We start from the raw sequence: 18,897 nt of genomic DNA, 5'->3' as shown, positions 1-18,897 counted from the left end.
TTTAGCTTCTTCTTGGCTGATGAGGGATGTCTGAATGAGTGCAGTCTGATTCCATTTTAGATTCTTCTTGGCTGATGAGGGATATTTGAATGAGTGCCGTCTGACTCCATTTTAGCTTCTTCTTGGCTGATGAGGGATGTCTGAATGAGTGCCGTCTGACTCCATTTTAGCTTCTTCTTGGCTGATGAGGGATGTTTGAATGAGTGCCGTCTGACTCCATTTTAGCTTCTTCTTGGCTGATGAGGGATGTCTGAATGAGTGCCGTCTGACTCCATTTTAGCTTCTTCTTGGCTGATGAGGGATGTTTGAATGAGTGCCGTCTGACTCCATTTTAGCTTCTTCTTGGCTGATGAGGTATGTCTGAATGAGTGCCGTCTGACTCCATTTTAGATTCTTCTTGGCTGATGAGGGATGTCTGAATGAGTGCCGTCTGACTCCATTTTAGCTTCTTCTTGGCTGATGAGGGATGTCTGAATGAGTGCCGTCTGACTCCATTTTAGATTCTTCTTGGCTGATGAGGGATGTCTGAATGAGTGCCGTCTGACTCCATTTTAGCTTCTTCTTGGCTGATGAGGGATGTTTGAATGAGTGCCGTCTGACTCCATTTGAATACATGTGAGCTCTAAGTTTTTAGTTTCCCAAATACATTTTATGGCAGGACAAACAGCTTCTAAGAGTCATAGGTACAAAAGATTGGCAAAATGAGCAATTTCTGGAGTTGTGACTGGCTTCAAGGCAAAAAAGACATTTAGTCTGACTGTCCATTTAAGGTTCTTGCCTACTACAATCACATTTTCTGTTCTTAGTTGATATGAAATGGCTTCATTTTTGTTACAAAAAGGAAGAAAAAATGTTTCCCCAATTGGATATTTATCTGTCTAAAGAAAGTGGAACTGGCAACAGTCAAATGCCAATAAAGAACGGCAGGTTCTGTGTTTGCGCTGGCAGTGGGAAAGGACTGAAATACTTCCTACCCGTATGTCCTTATGTACCTTAGCATGCTTTGATCATACATATGATGTGACAGGAAGAGACCTCGGTTAGGTAACCCTTCTGTAATGTATGGCTATTCCTGGTGGGATATCCCACTTGTTAGTAATACTGCAACAGTGATCATAGGGAGGGCAACTTGTAGAGATGACTGGCCTTCCTCAAGGCTGAATGGGCAGAGATAGTATACCTCTAATCTGCCTTAATGGCATCCAAAATGACTGGCTCTAGGGAAGAGGTAACCCAAGGGTCTTCAAGCTTCATTCCAAAAATTCTGCCAGGCAGTTCTATGGGGGAGGGACAGGGGCTCAAAGCTAGTCCCATCTTGTGCCACATAATCCTGAGAGCTTCTTCAAAAGTGGGCTGAAGTGAGGTGTTCTACCAGCCACAACTCTGAGTTGAGATGCCAGTCAACTAGGGGCTTCTGAGCTTCCCAAAATTCATAAGTTGCCTGTTATTTTTTTGTTTAATTATACTATTTACTGCACTTTTTATTTCCTGCTGCCTACTTTAATACTGTGTACTAAACTGCACTGCTGTACTGCGATTGTCTGCCTTACTGTGCCTGTAAAATCAGTTGTTTTGCTGTTTTCACCATTTACGAAGCTCTTTTTGCTGTTTTCGCTGTTTGTTAAGTATTTGATGGTACTTTGCACTGTTGTAAAGCACTCTGTTCTGCTTGTTCTGGTTTCCCACCAAGCAGTGTTAAAATAACTGATTTGTTAGCTGTTTAAAACATTTTTTGAGTCTCCTTGCTGATTTTCTACTGTTTTAAATGTTTTGTTTTAATGTCTTACTGCTATTTTTCTGTATTCTCTAGTGTTTTCTGCCAAACCTAGGGTAGCTAGTAGCTGTAGCATAGTTCAGATACAGGTTTGCTGCATGTGGGTCTGTTTTTAGTGGCTGTTTGTTCTGTTTCCAGGCCATCTTTGATTGGAAGGGGCCCTTCTGCACTTTAGTGAGAGGAGTCTGCTGATTGGAACCTGTCTCGTGAAGGGTGGTCAGTCTAGGACTTGGAGTAAGCATCATTGGTCCTTTTGAATTTTTTTAAAGTTTTTTTTTTCAAGTTTTTAGCTTCTGGTATTTAAGCCCTGTGTTTAAGCAGGCACTTCACACAGCAACGTGTACTGCCATGCAACTGTGCACCATAGCCGATAAATTAAACATTTTTCCCTTGGATACAGCTGTAGCACATTAGTGCAGCCCTCATCCTTAGTACTTGTCTGGTCAAAGAAATACTAGTAGTGAGCAGTAACCTATTAAACCACCTGAAAACAACCCTGGCAGAAATATCCACCAACTGAGCTCCTCCTTGACTGATCCTGAAAAACACCCTCTTGTGATAACAGTCTTAAGTATTATGGACAGTCAGACTACACTTGTTTCTCCTGTCAACCTTGTTGACTTGGGTCTTTAGAAGCAGTGTAGCAATTGCCTCATGTACACTGACAGCCCCCTACTAATAACTCACTCTAGTACAGAGTGCGAGCGATGTAACTACACCAAGAATCTTGAATCCATGCAATCTACCACTCAAAACAGTAACACTGAAGAGGTCGTCAAACCCACCCACCAGTACGCATGCACATAGTACCACTATTCATAAACAACTTAGTACGCATCAAACTCAAAAACCAACATACACGAAGGTTCTCTCAAAAAACTTACCGCAATACCGGAGACCTCCAAAACTCCAAAACACAAGACTGCTACAACTAACACAGTTCCCACAGCACCCATGACACATAGTAACATCTGTCTCACCTACCAATCCTGTGTAACACTCAAAAACCAAATTTTCTTGCCATTGGTGACTCAGTAGTGAGACACATGGATGTCCCACTCACCAGAATGGACAAAGAACAAGTCACGGTCAGCTTCTTATCCGGTGCCAGGATTGATCAGATCACTCTCAGCAACAAGTACCATTATGACTCTGTCATAGTTCATGATGGAGTGAACAACCTGAGACGTACCTCATTGGACTATATGAAGAGATACATGACTGGGCTCTATGTGTCCCAGGCACGTATGTCCCTTGCCTTCAGCAGCATACTACCCTCAACTAGAATGATGCCACAGTATAAACAAAAAATGACTGACTTCAATAATTGCCTTAGTTTTTGAGGTCATTCAAAGAGGATCCAGTTCCTGTCATCCTGGGAAGCCATGGTCGACAAACCTCGCTGCTTTGCCAGAGATGGTTTGCACCTGGCACCTCTAGGCTTTCAGCTGTTGGCAAAGGCGCTTACCTCCCCAGTAGTGCCTTTTTTAGGGAAGGTCTTGAAAACAAACTTACTGATGTGAATTTTGCCAATCATAACAAAATAAAACTCTAGGAGCTTAAACCAAACACTGCACATCCTGAAAGCACTATTACCACTGGAAGATGTAGATGTATGTGCAGTCACAGAAACCTGGTTCAAGGCCTCAGAGAGTACCCCAGCCTTGCAAGGCTACAACGCCTTCCACACCTTCAGACCGCAAAACAAATATGTGAGAACCAAAGGTGGCAGTGTTTCTATCTATATTAGGGATAAAATCAACTCCCATATAGTTAGACTGGACAACTCCATGGAGTTACTCCAAATTCAGGTTATGATGGGTAAGAACCTCCATTCAAATCACAGCCAGTTACAGATCCCCCTCCACAGGTCATGATGCACATGAAGTCTACTTGACCAAACTGGAGACAATGCAAATATTACCGAACACTCTGGTTATGGAGGATTTCAAATATCCCACCATCAACTGGGAAACCTACACTAGCCCTAACATGGTAGCACAAAAGTTCCTGGACTTTGCTAACTCAAATGCCCTGTAACAAATTGTTCATACCTCGACAACAGGAACAAACATACTAGATCTGGTCCTCATTAATATGTCAAACACATGCACTGCCACAACTGTTGGATGCTCATTAGGTAAATCTAACTACAAATCGATCACCTATAGGCTGGCACTAACACGGGAACTCACAAAAAGTGAATCCAGACTTCAAAAACTTCACCACGGTAAACTATACCCTCCTAAGTGAGGGTATACATGCATTCCAAGCCCCACCCCCAGCTGAAAGTGGTAACTACACTGAGGCTTAAAATAAGCCCTGTATAATCACTTGCATAAGTGTATAGACTTGGCTATACCAGAAAGAATTAAAGCCAGAGCCCCAAGTGAAAACAAGCTGCCATGGTGGACATTCAGCATCAAACTTTACAATAAATGCAACAAGTTGCTGTCCAAGAAAACAAAGGCGAGGCCCCAACAATGGAAAAGCACCCTAGTCAGCCTCAACAAGCAAATAAGAAACTTGTCAAATTCTCTAACAGCTTCTTTGAGAAAAACTTAGCAAGCACAGCCAAAGATAATGATAAGGCCTTTCACAGCTATGCAAGTGGTCTAAAAGGTAGGGTGCTAGCATGTGCAGAACTAGTGACCAACAATATTCACACACACTGACCCCACAGAGATAGCAAACCTGCTAGCAGATAGGTTTGGTGAAAATCTCACTCCTTTATCCCCTCCAAACTTATCACAAATCTTCCCCCAACCCCACCCTACATATCTGAAGAGCAGGTCATCAAAGCCTTGTCCAAGGCATAAAACCCAACCTCTATGGGACCAGGCGGCATCCCAGCCTGTCTTCTAAATAGGCTAAAACATGTACTAGCATCACCATTAAGTACCCTACTCAGTCATAGCCTTTGTTCCTGCAGAATGGAGAACAGAAACAGTTATTTCCCTCCACAAAGGTGGCCTAGCAACAGACCCAGGGAATTACAGACCCATAAGCCTAACCAGCCTCATCTGTAAGGCCTTGGAACATATCATTATGGACATCATTAATAAAGATATAGACAACCTCCAAACCCTGGATCCAACTTGATTCAGCTTTATAAAGGGCAGATCCTGCCTGTTAAATCTAGTGGATTTCTTTGAGAATATGACAAGGGCCATTGATGAGGGCTTCTGTGTACACAGCATATCTGGACTTTGCAAAGGCTTTCAGCACAATTCCATACTCAGGCATTAAGAATAAACTTAGGAAACTGAATGTAAACCCCTTTGTTGTATGATGGATTGCCAACTGGCTCACAAACCGGACACACACACTATCAAAGTAGGTGACTCCACATCAACCAACAGAACTGTCACCAGCAGGGTGCCACAGGGGTCGGTGCTGGGCCCCCTACTGTTTGGTATATACTTCTCAGAACTTCAGGTCAAACTAAGGGGTTACAGCTGACCAAGTCCGAGGACAACTGCAAAATGGATGGAATTACTAAATACCCAAATGATGTTAGTACTGGTGTTTAAGTTACGGTCTCAAACTGAATTAAAAAAAATGAATCCTTATTCTCTTTGGCACAAACAATGTCTCTTCACACTATTAAATCAAGTACTCATGAAGTGGTAAGGGATATGGGATCACAAGTTGACTGCGACCTTAACTTTGACCACCATGTGTCTACTGTAGTAAGGAAGACTTTTTACATAGCACACTTGATTAGTAAAGGCATCACCTCAAGAGCAAAAGAGGTTATAACTCCTCTATACTCGGCACTAATCCAGCCCACAATTGAGTATAACGCCCCGTTCGGCATGTACCATACAAAGCACATGCAGCAATTGGAGCGACCTCAAAGGTTTCTAAAAGAGAAGATCAGGGGACTCCAGCACGTCTTACACAGACCTACTTAAATCCCTGTCACTATACTGTGTATCATATAGACTTTTTAGTGGAGACTTATGCCTGGCTTACACAGCAATATCAGACCCCAAACCTAATGAACGCTGCATATCCATAAATCAAACAGGACTAGAGCTACCTGTTCCAGGGACCTAAATATGGCCTGCAACTTAAATACGACATGCTGGAGGGAAAGATTTGTCTCCCAGTGACTGCCGCATCTTTGGAACAGGCTACCAATTCATGTCAAACCGAGCACCTCTATCACACTGTTCAAGAGGAACCTGGATGAGTGGATGGGGGCACCATAAATTCTTACCGGGATAGCACCCATAACTCTCCTGGACATGGGCAGTCATTATTAAATGCAGTCTTGGGTATTTACTAGCATTTCCATGGTATCACAGTGGGATGAAATGGCTAGGCTTGAAATGACCTCTGTGTCGATAGCCTAGTAATCTCCTATGATCTTAACATCCTATGTGGGGTCATCTGGTGAAGAGGAACATGGCTGGGTTGCCTCAATGTCCTTCTCTGCCTTGGATAAAATGGCCTTGGTATCTTCTGACTGGAGGGAGTACCAACATTCTATTACCCATGAAAGTAAGCTTGTGCATGCTATCACACCAGGGCAGGTATGTAACAGAACAATGTCAGGACCCAGTACCAAAACTCATCTCCGCATACCGCAATTCTCTGTTTTAAATTCCTTGTCACTGGTAGGTCAAATAAAAAAAGTTCAAAGCACAAGAAAACAAACACTCACTTCTTCCTGTTCAAGATAAAACACACCACACAATAACATTCTACAAAATCATTTTGTAAGAGGCAAAAGGCCCCATGCACCCCCACACTTTGCTTACTTTATCATTCTCACTCATGTTTCTGCTACTTGGAAAGTGATCAATTCAACATAGTGGTAAAATTGCTTCAGTCTCTTTCTGGGAGAATGAAATCTTGGACAGTTAAAAATCAAACTAGAATGCAAGGAAAAATTCACCTCTCCTACATATGACTGGCAAACAAAAATGAGTAATAAATGACTAAACTATCTCAAGTAAAGAAGTTAGAGCAACTGTGACATTATCTATGTAGGACTGAGCAAGTAACTGACACCACTAATGCCAGGGTATGATAAACTTGCACTCAGATGCAATCTAAACTGGGTAGAGGCCTACACCAACCTTGAAGTAATCCTCACACCAGAGTCCTAATGATGGACATCCATTTTAAGTTCAGGCTCTGTAGCATGAGTCCTAGCCTGGAACAACATACAGAAATCTCTTTGTCTATGACCTCTGGCCTATGTAGGTCTGAGAAGGCTGTTCCAGGAGGAATTCTAACTTTCACGTATCTCTAATCATAGCTGGGTGACTCATGGCACTGCTCACTTGAAAAAGGCTGGCTGCCCACAGACTTCAGCTGATTACCTTGAGAGAAGCAGGTAGAAAAAATTCTGGATATACTCCCCAGACTGGCAACCAAAATTGTTTCTCTCCTATCCCCTCTTATCCTTAGCTGAAGCTGAAGACAAGCCTTTAATTGTGCCCCAGCTACCTGAGGGTAAACTCACAATCTGGAGGAGTTGGAAGACAGATGATCATTGCATTTATCTTAATGCATGTGATTGGTCACCCCGAAAACACCTCCAATTAGATGAAGCAGTGTCATACTTCAATACCAAAATCTTAGAAATCCTGGACTACCATGCCCCTACTCGCTTTGTCAGAAATAGGACTAAAACTGCTCCATGACTTACAAAAGAAACAAGGCATAAAATTCTACTTAGAAATAAAATGTGGGCCAAATGGCAAACAACTAAAAACCCAACACATCAGCAAGTATTTAAACAGCTGAGAAATGCTACCAAATAATCACTACTTATAGACAAAAAAAAACTTTTACTATCACATCCAGCAAATTCATCAACAAACCACAAAAGTTCTGGACAGGTATAAATAGACTCTTACTTCCAGGTCACTCCAAAACACCTACCCCATCAGGCTCCACACATGAGAATCCCAAGCATATTGCTGATGCCTTTAATACCTTCTTTACTGAGGCCGTCCAATCTCTAACTAATTCACTACCTCCTATTAGCACAAGCCTGTCATCCTCCATAACTAGTTTACCTCCCTCATTTCATTTACAACCAGTTCCAGCATCCCTCATCTGCACCCTTCTTCAAAAACTCAAATCATGTACCCCCTCAGCTGACCTTCTACCAGCAAAATATCTGCAGATCAGGGTTGCCAGCTTTTCAAATGGCCAAAGTGGGACATTTGTGGTACAACATCAGATTTTACAGGCCGACATATACCCACGGCCAGTACAAAGTATAGAACTTAACTTTTTTGCCTAAATAAAAGCTTATTCTTGTAGCATTTTAGCTGTTTATTCTGTTTCTTATAACATTTAGGTATTTCAGATACAGAATAACTGTTTTATGCAACTATTACATAAAATATAGGAAATAATTTTGTCATAAATTCTCAGGACATTTGCCATGTTTACTATTTTTTGTCAGGACACAACTGCCCAAAGAGGGACTGTCCCTCGCAAAGTGGGACAGGTAGTAACCCTACTGCAGATAGCAGCAAAAGTTGTAGCCTTTCCTATTTCAGTCCTAATAAATAGAACCATTACTGAAGGAACCATCCCTGCTATCTGGAAAACCTCCCACATTATCCCAATACATAAGGGTGGCAACTCAACTGAACTCTCAAACTATCGCCCAATAGCATTATTCTCTCCTTTAGCAAAAATAATGGAAAAATGTATCCACCGTCAACTACTAGACCACTTACTCCAAAATAACTTACTAGCTAACCGTCAGCATGGCTTTAGGCCTTTCCACAGTACCACCACAGCCCTTGCATCCTTTGCTGACTGCATTAACAAAAATCATAACAACAATACTCTATCCTCTGCACTCTTTATCAATCTCTCAAAAGCCTTTGATATGGTCAACCATCAGCTGCTTATGAATATACTTAAATCCCTCTCACTAGATACACATGCATTGCAATGGTTTAAATCCTAACTTCCTGTACTCTTTACCCTATACCTCTCAAGGTCTCCTCCACTTTTACTTCTGGCTAACCTCTCACCTTGCTAACCTTGCTCATTTGTATTATGTATATATAACTATACTGTAAAATCTAGCCTCAAGGCCATTTGCCTGTCTTTTACACCTAAACAAAATTGTAATTGTTTGTTTCTTTATGAATGCTACCTGTTTATTTGTCATTAATGCAAAGTTTCTTAGTAATTATTCATGTAACTATGTATTGTTGGAGCTTTTCTCCCAGAGCCTTCACTGAAAACGGGCTCCCCGAGCCCAGTGGACCTCCCCGGTTATCAAACTGGAATAAATAAATAATAAATAAATAAATACCTAGAAAACAGGCAACAGGCTGTGCTTTCGGGTAATAATCTATCCTCACACTTTCCTGTTACCCCTTGGTGTCCCTCAAGGCTCAGTTTTGGTCCCTCTCCTGTTCTCAGTTTTTATCAATGATCTAAATGTAATAATTCCTCAAGCTACTTGTATATAATATGCAGATGACTCCACATTAATATGTTCTGCCACCTCTTCATTGAACTCCAGTCCCTCACCCAAAAAGTGTTTAACATAGCAGAAAACCGGTTCTTACAGCACTGCCTCCTCCTGAACCCCAAAAAGACAAAATTATTGCTCTTCACTCCCAGAAAAAAAATCCTCCCCAATGGACTTCACAGTTATATCCAATAATGGCACTGTCATATCGCCTGACCCAACCACCAAACTCTTAGGTGTAACAATAGACCACAACCTTAACTTTGACACACATATCAACACTACAATAAAATCAGTTAACAGAAAACTAGGCTCCCTCTATAGGATTAAACCCTTCCTTACTCCAACAGCTAGAACTACTATTGCACATACCCATCCTCTCTCTACCCTCCTCTATGCCACTCCCATTTATACCAATCTATCAAAAAACAACCTCAATAAACTGGCAATGTCCTACAATAACATTGCCAGATTTGCTACTAGTTCCTCATTTAGAACTCACCACTGTCAAAACCTAAAGCAGCTAGGATGCCTGGAACTACATAATCGGTTTCAGTTTCACCAACTTATTATTGCCCACAATATCCTTTATCAGCCCAGTAATACTCCAATACTTACTAGCCTTCTCACCCCCTATAATAATCTGACAACCCTTCACTCAGCAAATAAAGTACTAGTATCCACACTTAAATCCAAAAATAAGGCTGGGGATTCACTGTTCTCCAACACCGTGGGTAAAACCTGGAATCTGCTTTCCAGTGAACTCTCATCTCTTTCTTCAATGCAACTTTTCAAAAAGCAACTCAAAGAAAACCTTAAAAACCACTGGCTATGCCCATGTAGTAACCCAGACTAATAATCCCCTCTAACTATGTCTGTTGTCTACTTATTTAACCATTGCTATTTTATGTCTAATTCTTTCATTAACCTCAGAGAGTAGAACCTGTTAACCTAACTAAAGTCTGTAAAAACTTACTCTTTCTTATGAACCACTACAGAGTATGAACTTCTATAGTACATTTTTTGACTATAAGAACATGTTTCCACCTTATATATACCTTTATTTTGTTTTCTGTCTCTTTTCTTTTTATAATATGCTACGTTATAATGTTGCTAAGCTACTATATAACAATCATATTCTAGTCTGTAAAATTGTACTGTACCTGAAGTTGCAATTATTCTGATTATTGGAGCTTATCTCCCTGGGCCTCTACTGAAAATGGACATATATCCAGTTGGACTAGCCCGGTCAACAAATGTAAAATAAAATAAAATAAAATAAATAAAAATAAATAAACCTTAGAGACTCAGGTCTTGACCCACTCTGAGGTTTTTGTCCTTGTGACACTACTTCAACTTATGCAGAGGCTTTAAAAAGAACCCCGTCACCAGAGACCATATGAATTCTTGACTACTGACATTTTTTTGGCTGTGAAAATGGATAATGAATTTTTCCTTTTTTTTTTAATTTGAGCAGCTGGGTTCACCTCTGCCATTAGTGCCACATATCACTGCTCACTCTTTCCAAAAACTGTACAGGCAGTGCTGGTGCGGGACTCTCAAAATGCCACCAATACCTCGCCCCCCCGCACCAATCACTATGCAATACATCCTCCACATACTACATAGCCACCAACTATAATTTTTAATAATTTCAGCAAAGATGAACTGACAGGCATGATTTTTATTGATTACCAATGGACCCTTGATTTTGCCAATCATGCCCTTCTGCAAACAAACCTACAGGCACAGGCATTAACAGCACAACTGGTAACCAGTTCAAAACCCACCACAATAAGTGACAGATAAAAGTCCAGCTCAAATGAATCTAAAGTAAAACTGATGAATGTCCCATAAGAGTCTTACAGGGCTTTTCTGTTCTCTTCTCAGTCTTTATCAATTGCCATAGACAACCTTCTCTCTTACTCATTTGGGAAACAAATAAAGAAGTATTCCTGCATTAAATAAACTTACTTGCCATCAATTAGAGCTGCTCCAAAACCTACATGTTTCACCCTGGTCACGTCTGGATCATACCATCCAATCATCTGGCCTGCATTAAATAATGAGTGGAAATGAGAACTCTGGAACAAAAAATAAAAGAAAGAAAAACATCTTAAGCAACAATGACTTTATAAAAGGCATGCAAATCATAATTTTGCTCTTCTGTCCCACATCACTGAAATATTAAGAAATTTACTTAACTTGGGAGACCTTTTAGAAGGAACCATTAGTAACTTTCTAGCTTCCACTCACCAAAAATATGCCATATCAAATGAAACTTGCACACTGTGTATATGGGACACTGAAGACAGACATTTTAATTGTGCTCTATTTATGGATCTACAACTGACTTGTGAATTGTATATCACAGATACAACCCCTGTACATTTTATTTTGCCACAGATGTGATACAGACTGTGCTTGGAAAGTATCATCTGTAGCCAGTGTGCTCAAGTGATCACCAAATCCTCAGAAATCACATTTCAGAAGTGGTACATTCACTGCTGACCATCTCACTGAAGCCCATTTGACTGAGACTAATAGACTGAATGGGCAATCTGTGTAAAAATACTTACATTGGAGGACATCCATATCCCCATGAACAGAGCTGTGCCTGAAGCACATGCTATTACAACTAACTCCCCAAATGCTCAAACCTCAGGGCAAGTTATAATAATGCATCAAAGTTTGTCCAGTTGGTCTGTTCATCTCAAATGAACACTCTTTGAAGAGCTGGTCATCAGCAACAAGTTGAGTTCCTGATGGAACAGAGGACATGAGGGATCAGAAAAAACATGGCACTTATTTTTTTGTAATGCAGTAGTGTTCCCTCTGTAATGCAGTACTGTTCACTCTGTAATGCAGTACTGTTCCCTTCTACCACTATGAACTGCATGAAATCAGCAACTGTGACCTAAAAAAAATGGATGCTACAGGACTAACAATGCTTCTGTACTGCAGTGACATCACTGCTTGGACAATTCTCCCAGAAGAATGCAAATCTGGTGACTTGCTGAATGAAATATGTCTGATGGACACCCCATTCCAAATTAGAAGATAGCAAGCATCTCTGGAAACAGATGATAGTCAACAGAAGCCACATGACAGCACTAGCTGTTTTTCATTCCAAATAAAACAACAACTGAGATTCTGTAATCTGTTAAACTACCAGTAAAAGAATACAGTTAATTTTCCCATTTTTAAGTCAAAAATGTATCCCCAGTTAAGTAAGTACTGTAAAAGACTGCTTCCTCTGACAAACCGTTTCACAGGACATCCCTTTTGCAAATGCAACAGCACTGCAGTCTATGCTTGAGATCCTTCATTCTTCTCCGGTCAATTACTGCAGCAGAAGAAAGCAAAGAACTACAAGATGTGTTATCATACACCTCACCTGTTCACGCTCAACCACGTATATTATAACATCAGCTTTTTCTTCAAATAGCCTCTGCTGGAGAGCTGCTAGGTCTGATGTATCATACGTGTAACCACCATCAGATGTCTCTATGGTTAGATCAGTATTACAGTTGTGAGGAAGCACAGTCTTGCGGCCTTCAGTAAGCTGGACAAAACCTATGGAATAAAAAAAAAAAACTTTAGCATTTCTGGAACCTACAATTATAGCTTGAGATTGAAATGGCCAATTCACAGCCATAAGTATAATGGCCTGAAGGACACAGTTTATCTCCTGAAAAAGGAAATATCCACCCAGGCATACAACTGAATTACAGGGTTACATGAGAGGCAATGTGAAAAAAACTGCTAAAATGAAAATGTATTAGTGAAATGTTCTGTCATGACAGGGTCCCCTCTGAAGAAGAATATATGTGTAATTTAACAAAGAACATTTACTGTCTACTGCCGGAACTTATATTTTGGGACACAGCTGCACAACTGTGGGATGGTTCAAGGTAGGTCTATACAGATGGTATGTTACAAATTCTAGGCCAGAAGTTTGAGGTGGCAAATATAAAAGCGTATGCTTCTGGAATAAAATGTAGGCTTATAAACTTACCATATGGCACTAATCGTGAGTCACAGTTTTAGACATGATCGGTTTTTGTATTTGACCTGCAACTCTGCTACTGCAGCAGGATTCTGTTAACAGGGTAAATTCAGTGTCTACATATAAAATGGGATACACAGGTTTGATCACAGCCAATATGATCCTAACAGTATTAGTCAAAGTTAATCAACTATCATTATGGCAGATGAAAAAGCAGTGTAAACAGCATACATATAGTACCGTAACAATAAGGAAGTTTTTCTTCACCCACCCAAGAATGCACAGTCTCAGAGATAGTACATTTAGAGATGCTGGGGTCTAGGAGGCAGAACTCCCATGTGGAGGGATCTTGCAAGTTTTTGCAACTTTACTAAAGCTAACAATGCCAGGCTCCATGAAACATAAGGACTGAACTCTTAGCGTGACCCAGGTACTGACGACAGGCATGAGAAGGGAGTTGTAAAGGGGCACTGGCCCACTACTCTCCTGGGGAGGATGGAGAAAGGCATATGTACTGGGAGTACATGAGTTAATGCAATTTCTTCTGGTGAAGATTAGGTGAAACCTCTGCTTCTGTGGTCAGCCCATTACAAAACTTTCCCCGGATCCTGGTCAAGTGTGTGCTGGGGTTAGGAACAGTAAAAAAATAAAAAAAATAAAAAAAAACACCCCTGACTGCTGCTTGAATAATGGACTCTCCTAACACTCACCCCAGCGATTGGGAATGAATGGGTCAATTGGTCAGGTTAGGGCTGATAATCTGCAGGTAGTGGGGGTAAAAAAGAAAAAAAAACTTTACTAAAGCTGGCATTGTAACTTGTCAGCTGTAACTTTTCTTTTATTTGTGGTATGCTGTAATTTCATTGGAGTCATGTTGAGTCATAGAAAACAATTTCAGTGTATATAAAATAAAACAAAAAAAAATCACTGAAAGCACCTACAATGAACAACACTCAACACTTTTGTTTTTGCAGGGGGAAAAGTCCCCCGGCACCACCCTTGTAGGAGACACGCCCATACCCCCAGACGTGTATACATATACCAATTCCAAGGTGGCACAATAATGGAGAAACAAGCAAATTCCACTTTCAGCGAAAGTAATTTATGTGAACAGCACTCAATCTTTTTGCATTCATCAAAATTACATTCAATGACTTGACATTCATTCATGGAATTAATACAAATCTCTACAAAATGTCCTTTCAGAAGAGAATTGTGAATTACCAGTGATGTGATCATAATACTTCCCCAACATAAGGTATGCAGAAAATTATGACCCCCTCCACACTTTCACTAAATATACCCAAACTCTTAACTTTCGCTACCATTAATACCAGGGTGCAACATTTTCAGAAATCTCATCATCTAATATTAAGAAGTAGACGCTTGGTTGGATGTTACCCACCCAATCACAATTTATCACCTTTTTCAGCAAAATTCCACATTTGAAGGATGCACATATATATGAAATTTATTAATTTGTAAATGGGCTAGTCCATGGACAATTTCCAGCCATGGCATGGGACACAAAAGCAATGGTAAATAAACCATATAAATATATGGAAAATAAACCAAAATGTTCTTGTGCAGTGGGATGAAACTGCAGTAGCCAGAGAAAATCTAATCAGACATGGGAATAACATGATTCCATACAAAGTAACTGGAAGTCAGGACTGGGCCCCAAACTTTGGAGCGATGAAGTAGAGAAATTTCCCTGTGTCACTTTGCTGTCGTACTGAACCACCATGCTGTCCATAGTAAAGACTACTGAACATTGTCGGACTTTATAGCAAACAACCAACCATCTACCAAAGGGTTTACCTGACAGATGTGAAAAATAATTTTACACTGAAATGAGCTGTGCTATTTCTGAACTGTACAGTCTGCAGTTTTTCAGACTGCTTCACAGTTATGTGCATGTATTGTTAGTAAATGTGCATGTGTACTTAACATATCTAAGTATCAGGGTGGGGAGAGAACTTCTCACCTGACCAGTTTAGGTTTTTGCAGAAAACTCTCTTAGTGATGTCATGCTGTGTTATAGTGTGTGTTTGCATTTTAAACTGTCCTAGCGTATTGTTTCACATTTTAACTGAGGTATACATCTGAAGTGCCAGAATGTCAATCTGCTTGGCTCGCATTCATTTGGCTAATTTTTAATCCACTTTATATTGTACCCTTTAATATGCAGTCATGAATTTATGTGAAATAACTGTGCTTTCAGTTAAGATTTTAGAGTACGATGTAGTCACAGAATAAAGCTATAAACAAAAACTAGGGTTCTGAAAAGCACATGAAACAGTGGTAGTCAAAAACTGCAGAGGGAAATTTCTCAAGTTTTGTCACCATACTACTATAATACAACAAGTACTGTCCCCAATGGAAGACCACATGTCTAGTACAAATACCCCTGCTAAATTGTTCAGATGCAAAGACCGGGCCTATATTAGTTTGCCGAAAGTTTATTTCAGCGAACACCTAATCATCGACCCCTAATCAGCAAAAATTGCTTCTGCGATTTGCTGAATTTACCAAAGGCAAAGAAGTAGTTGGCCAACTACACAACTTTGCCCTTTTCTCTACTGTAGTGCGATCTTGGAGTTGGTCTATACAGCTAGGGGGGATGTGGGGGCAAAGCCCCTATTTGGGTGGGTTCGATTTAGTGAGAAGTTGGTCCATTGTGCTGCGGGGCAAGTATTTCCTTGCCCTTGATAAATTCAACAAATCCCAGAAGCAGTTTTCACTGAATAGGGGTCGATGATTAGGTGCTCATTCAAATAGACTTTTGGCGAACTAATATAGACCCGCTAAGGGAACAACATAGATATACGGCCAATTTCAGAGTTAAGGACTTCAAAAGTTGTATTTTAAAAGAAATGTCAAAAAGTTTATTTGGGCCCATATACTTAACAGGCAATTCAAATATAAACAGTAAACAAAGTAAAAGAAAACAGGCTATAAAAAAACAAGCTCAGTGTGGATCAGAATTCATGTTCCTATAAAATTTCATAGACGACGCTTACCATTGACATCAGTCTTACATTAGTCTCCCTGTATTCACTGATCGTTATTACATCTCCATCAGCAATCTCTAAAATGAATTTCTTCTGCTTAGTTTATTAGGAGAACTGTACTAGACATGCACAGATACATAAATATGTACAGAATCTAAGCACATCGGTAGTCTAATTTATACTTAATCCTTGAATAAAAGAGAATTCCTTTGTAGCAGTTCACTATACTGTGATATCAAAATGTTGGAAAACTTCCCATGTTTGTACCAGGCTTTCCTGGATCCATTCCTACTTCAGACTGGAATTCTTCCTATAAATTTGAGACAACCCTATTCCAACCCATCACATACATCTTTGGTATTTACATTATAATCTCAGGTTAACATAACTTTGGGACTGCTGCTGCCAGCAAAAGGTAGATTTATAGGTTATTTGTCATATTCCCAATCATTCTGCTGCTCACCATAACCCAAGAAACATATCTCATGAAAGGTGCAGACCTTTGTCAAGTATCAGTTTCGAGTCCATGTTTGCTTGTTCCCACATATTCTGAGCCCTAAAATATGACCAGAACGTGTACTGCATACGGGTTTTCTTCCCCACATCAGTAACATCTACAGCCTTTTCTTTATGGCCTCTTTTGCAGAGGTAGCTTTGTGATAAATAACATTTGTGGTGAAGGTACATTTGTTGGGCTCACAAAGAACTCACTTCCTGTGTTTCTTTATGCCTCTGATCACTAATCATTCTCCCGTGTATCTCATTGAAGGTTTTCTATTTATTCTGCAGACCGATATGCATAGCTAGTCTCCTAGCTTCCCATAAAGTATTATATATGGTGCCTGCCCTACCAATCTGTTGCACTTTCTGCTATGCAGCCCTGCTTTTCTGATTTTCATTTGCCCTTATTCTTTTCACTATTAACAGATTTACGAGTTAGAGGATATATCTCTGGGAGCTGTTTTCCTGTCCTAATTGCTTCATATGGTAGTATCTCTCTACTTAAGGCCTATAATTATTGCCTACCTAAGGGTGCACATATGTGCTCCTGCTCCATTATTCACTGTCTACTCCAAATCTCCATATCCTTTTTAGGGACGGCCACCTGAGAGTCTTCCAAACCATGTCCTTACATCTCACCATGTTCTTTGTCCATTCTAGGACTATAATCAGCAGTACCTTGCAGAATGGTTTCTGTATCCCACTGCCCTCTACCTTCGTTTATGTTTCTAATACATCGAGCTGTATTAAAGGTTACACAATAAGCTGAAAAATGCTGCAGGCTCATCTGGCTCTCTGGTGTAGAAAGATGAGGACCTGATTATAACCAAGACAAAGTGAGATCGAATAATGTCTCAGGTAGAGGGTAGGGTGAGAATGAAAGGCTTGTGCCAGCTCATATAACCTAGGAGGAAAATGATCTGGTTTGCAGTAGCCAACTGCTCCATATAAATGGTGGTTTGCCTTTTGACAACAGCCACAACTGGACTGTGCAAGAATATTTATGAAAACACACATATATAAAGGGAGGATGCAACATACTCCATGGTGATGAGCTGTTTGCACCAAACACCTAGGGTCATATGAAATAAAAGATACGTGTGTGAGGGGAGAACACTGTAGAGTTCCCCAGCGTGAAGAAAATTAGAGCCAGTCCTGAAACATGGACACTCCCTGGCTGGGATGGCTGAAGCCAGATCATCAGGAAACAGACAAGGACTCGATCTCCAGCATCTGGGCTGAATGCTCCCAGTATGGAAGGAATCATGTAGCTACATCGACAGCAAAAACTCCAGAAATGTCAAAAATGTTTCACAGAATGCACTTTTGGTGAAACTTAGAGGGATTTTTTTTTTTTTTTTGCAGTGGGCAAACCCCTCTTCACCTCCCATGCAGGGGGAGGAACATTCCACCCACCTCCCATGTAGGGGGCGGAACATTCCACCCCGCAACTTATATAAACCTACTTTAAGTTCACCAAACAGTGGAGAAAAGGGAATTCTCCACTGCCAGTTACACCACTTTCAGTGAAACATTTCTGCTGAAATTGCAGTCAGTTAAACTGCTGTTTAGCTAGTGACCAGCTCCCAGTATGGAAACATGCATAAACTCCTCATTGGCTGTTTGGAAGATGACCCCTCTATCCAACTTTCTATGGGAGTGTAATACCTATGAGTAGGAGCCGATAGCAGAAATAGAGGGAAACAGAATACTGGCAGAAAAATGTGTCCGGTCCCACTCCCACACATGATGCAGAATCCAAGGCTAACCATCTTTCACTTATTGTAATTTCTGCACAGACCTATATTTGTGAAGAATGCATGATTATCTAATTAAGTGAGATAACAATGGCAAAATCATTACCTTTATTTATTTTATTATTTATGTATTTATAGTTAGTTTGCCAGGATAGTCCATTGGGCCACGAGGAGCCCATTTTCAATGGAGTCCTGGGGATAAAAGCTCCAGAAAATTATAAATCACAGACTTAACACAAGAGTAAGTTATTAGAGAAATGTAATGTGCACAAATGAAGAAAAATTAAACAAATAGAAAAACACATATTAGTACAGTGCATGTATTAGTACAATGCATTAAGAGTAATATTTACCAACTGTCAAAGTTTTTAACAGTT

General features: G+C 40.3%; 1 protein-coding gene across 2 annotated transcripts in view; it reads right to left on the bottom strand.

Annotated features, from left to right (window-relative positions):
* Positions 1–18,897, bottom strand: part of LOC122814000 (arginine--tRNA ligase, cytoplasmic-like) — a 641,564-nt gene that overhangs the window by 99,985 nt on the left and 522,682 nt on the right. For both annotated transcript variants that reach the window (XM_044086583.1, XM_044086582.1), the window contains exons 9-10: positions 12,637–12,815; positions 11,214–11,323 (exon numbers count right to left, since the gene is read on the bottom strand). In XM_044086583.1, coding sequence (XP_043942518.1) covers positions 11,214–11,323; positions 12,637–12,815 — 289 coding nt within the window. The remainder of the gene's footprint in view (positions 1–11,213; positions 11,324–12,636; positions 12,816–18,897) is intronic.

The sequence above is a fragment of the Protopterus annectens genome, chromosome 10.part0 (genome assembly GCF_019279795.1).
Source record: "Protopterus annectens isolate FY-2018-M chromosome 10.part0, PAN1.0, whole genome shotgun sequence".
Lineage (NCBI taxonomy): Eukaryota > Metazoa > Chordata > Ceratodontiformes > Protopteridae > Protopterus > Protopterus annectens.
This window is presented reverse-complemented; position numbering and strand designations above follow the sequence as displayed.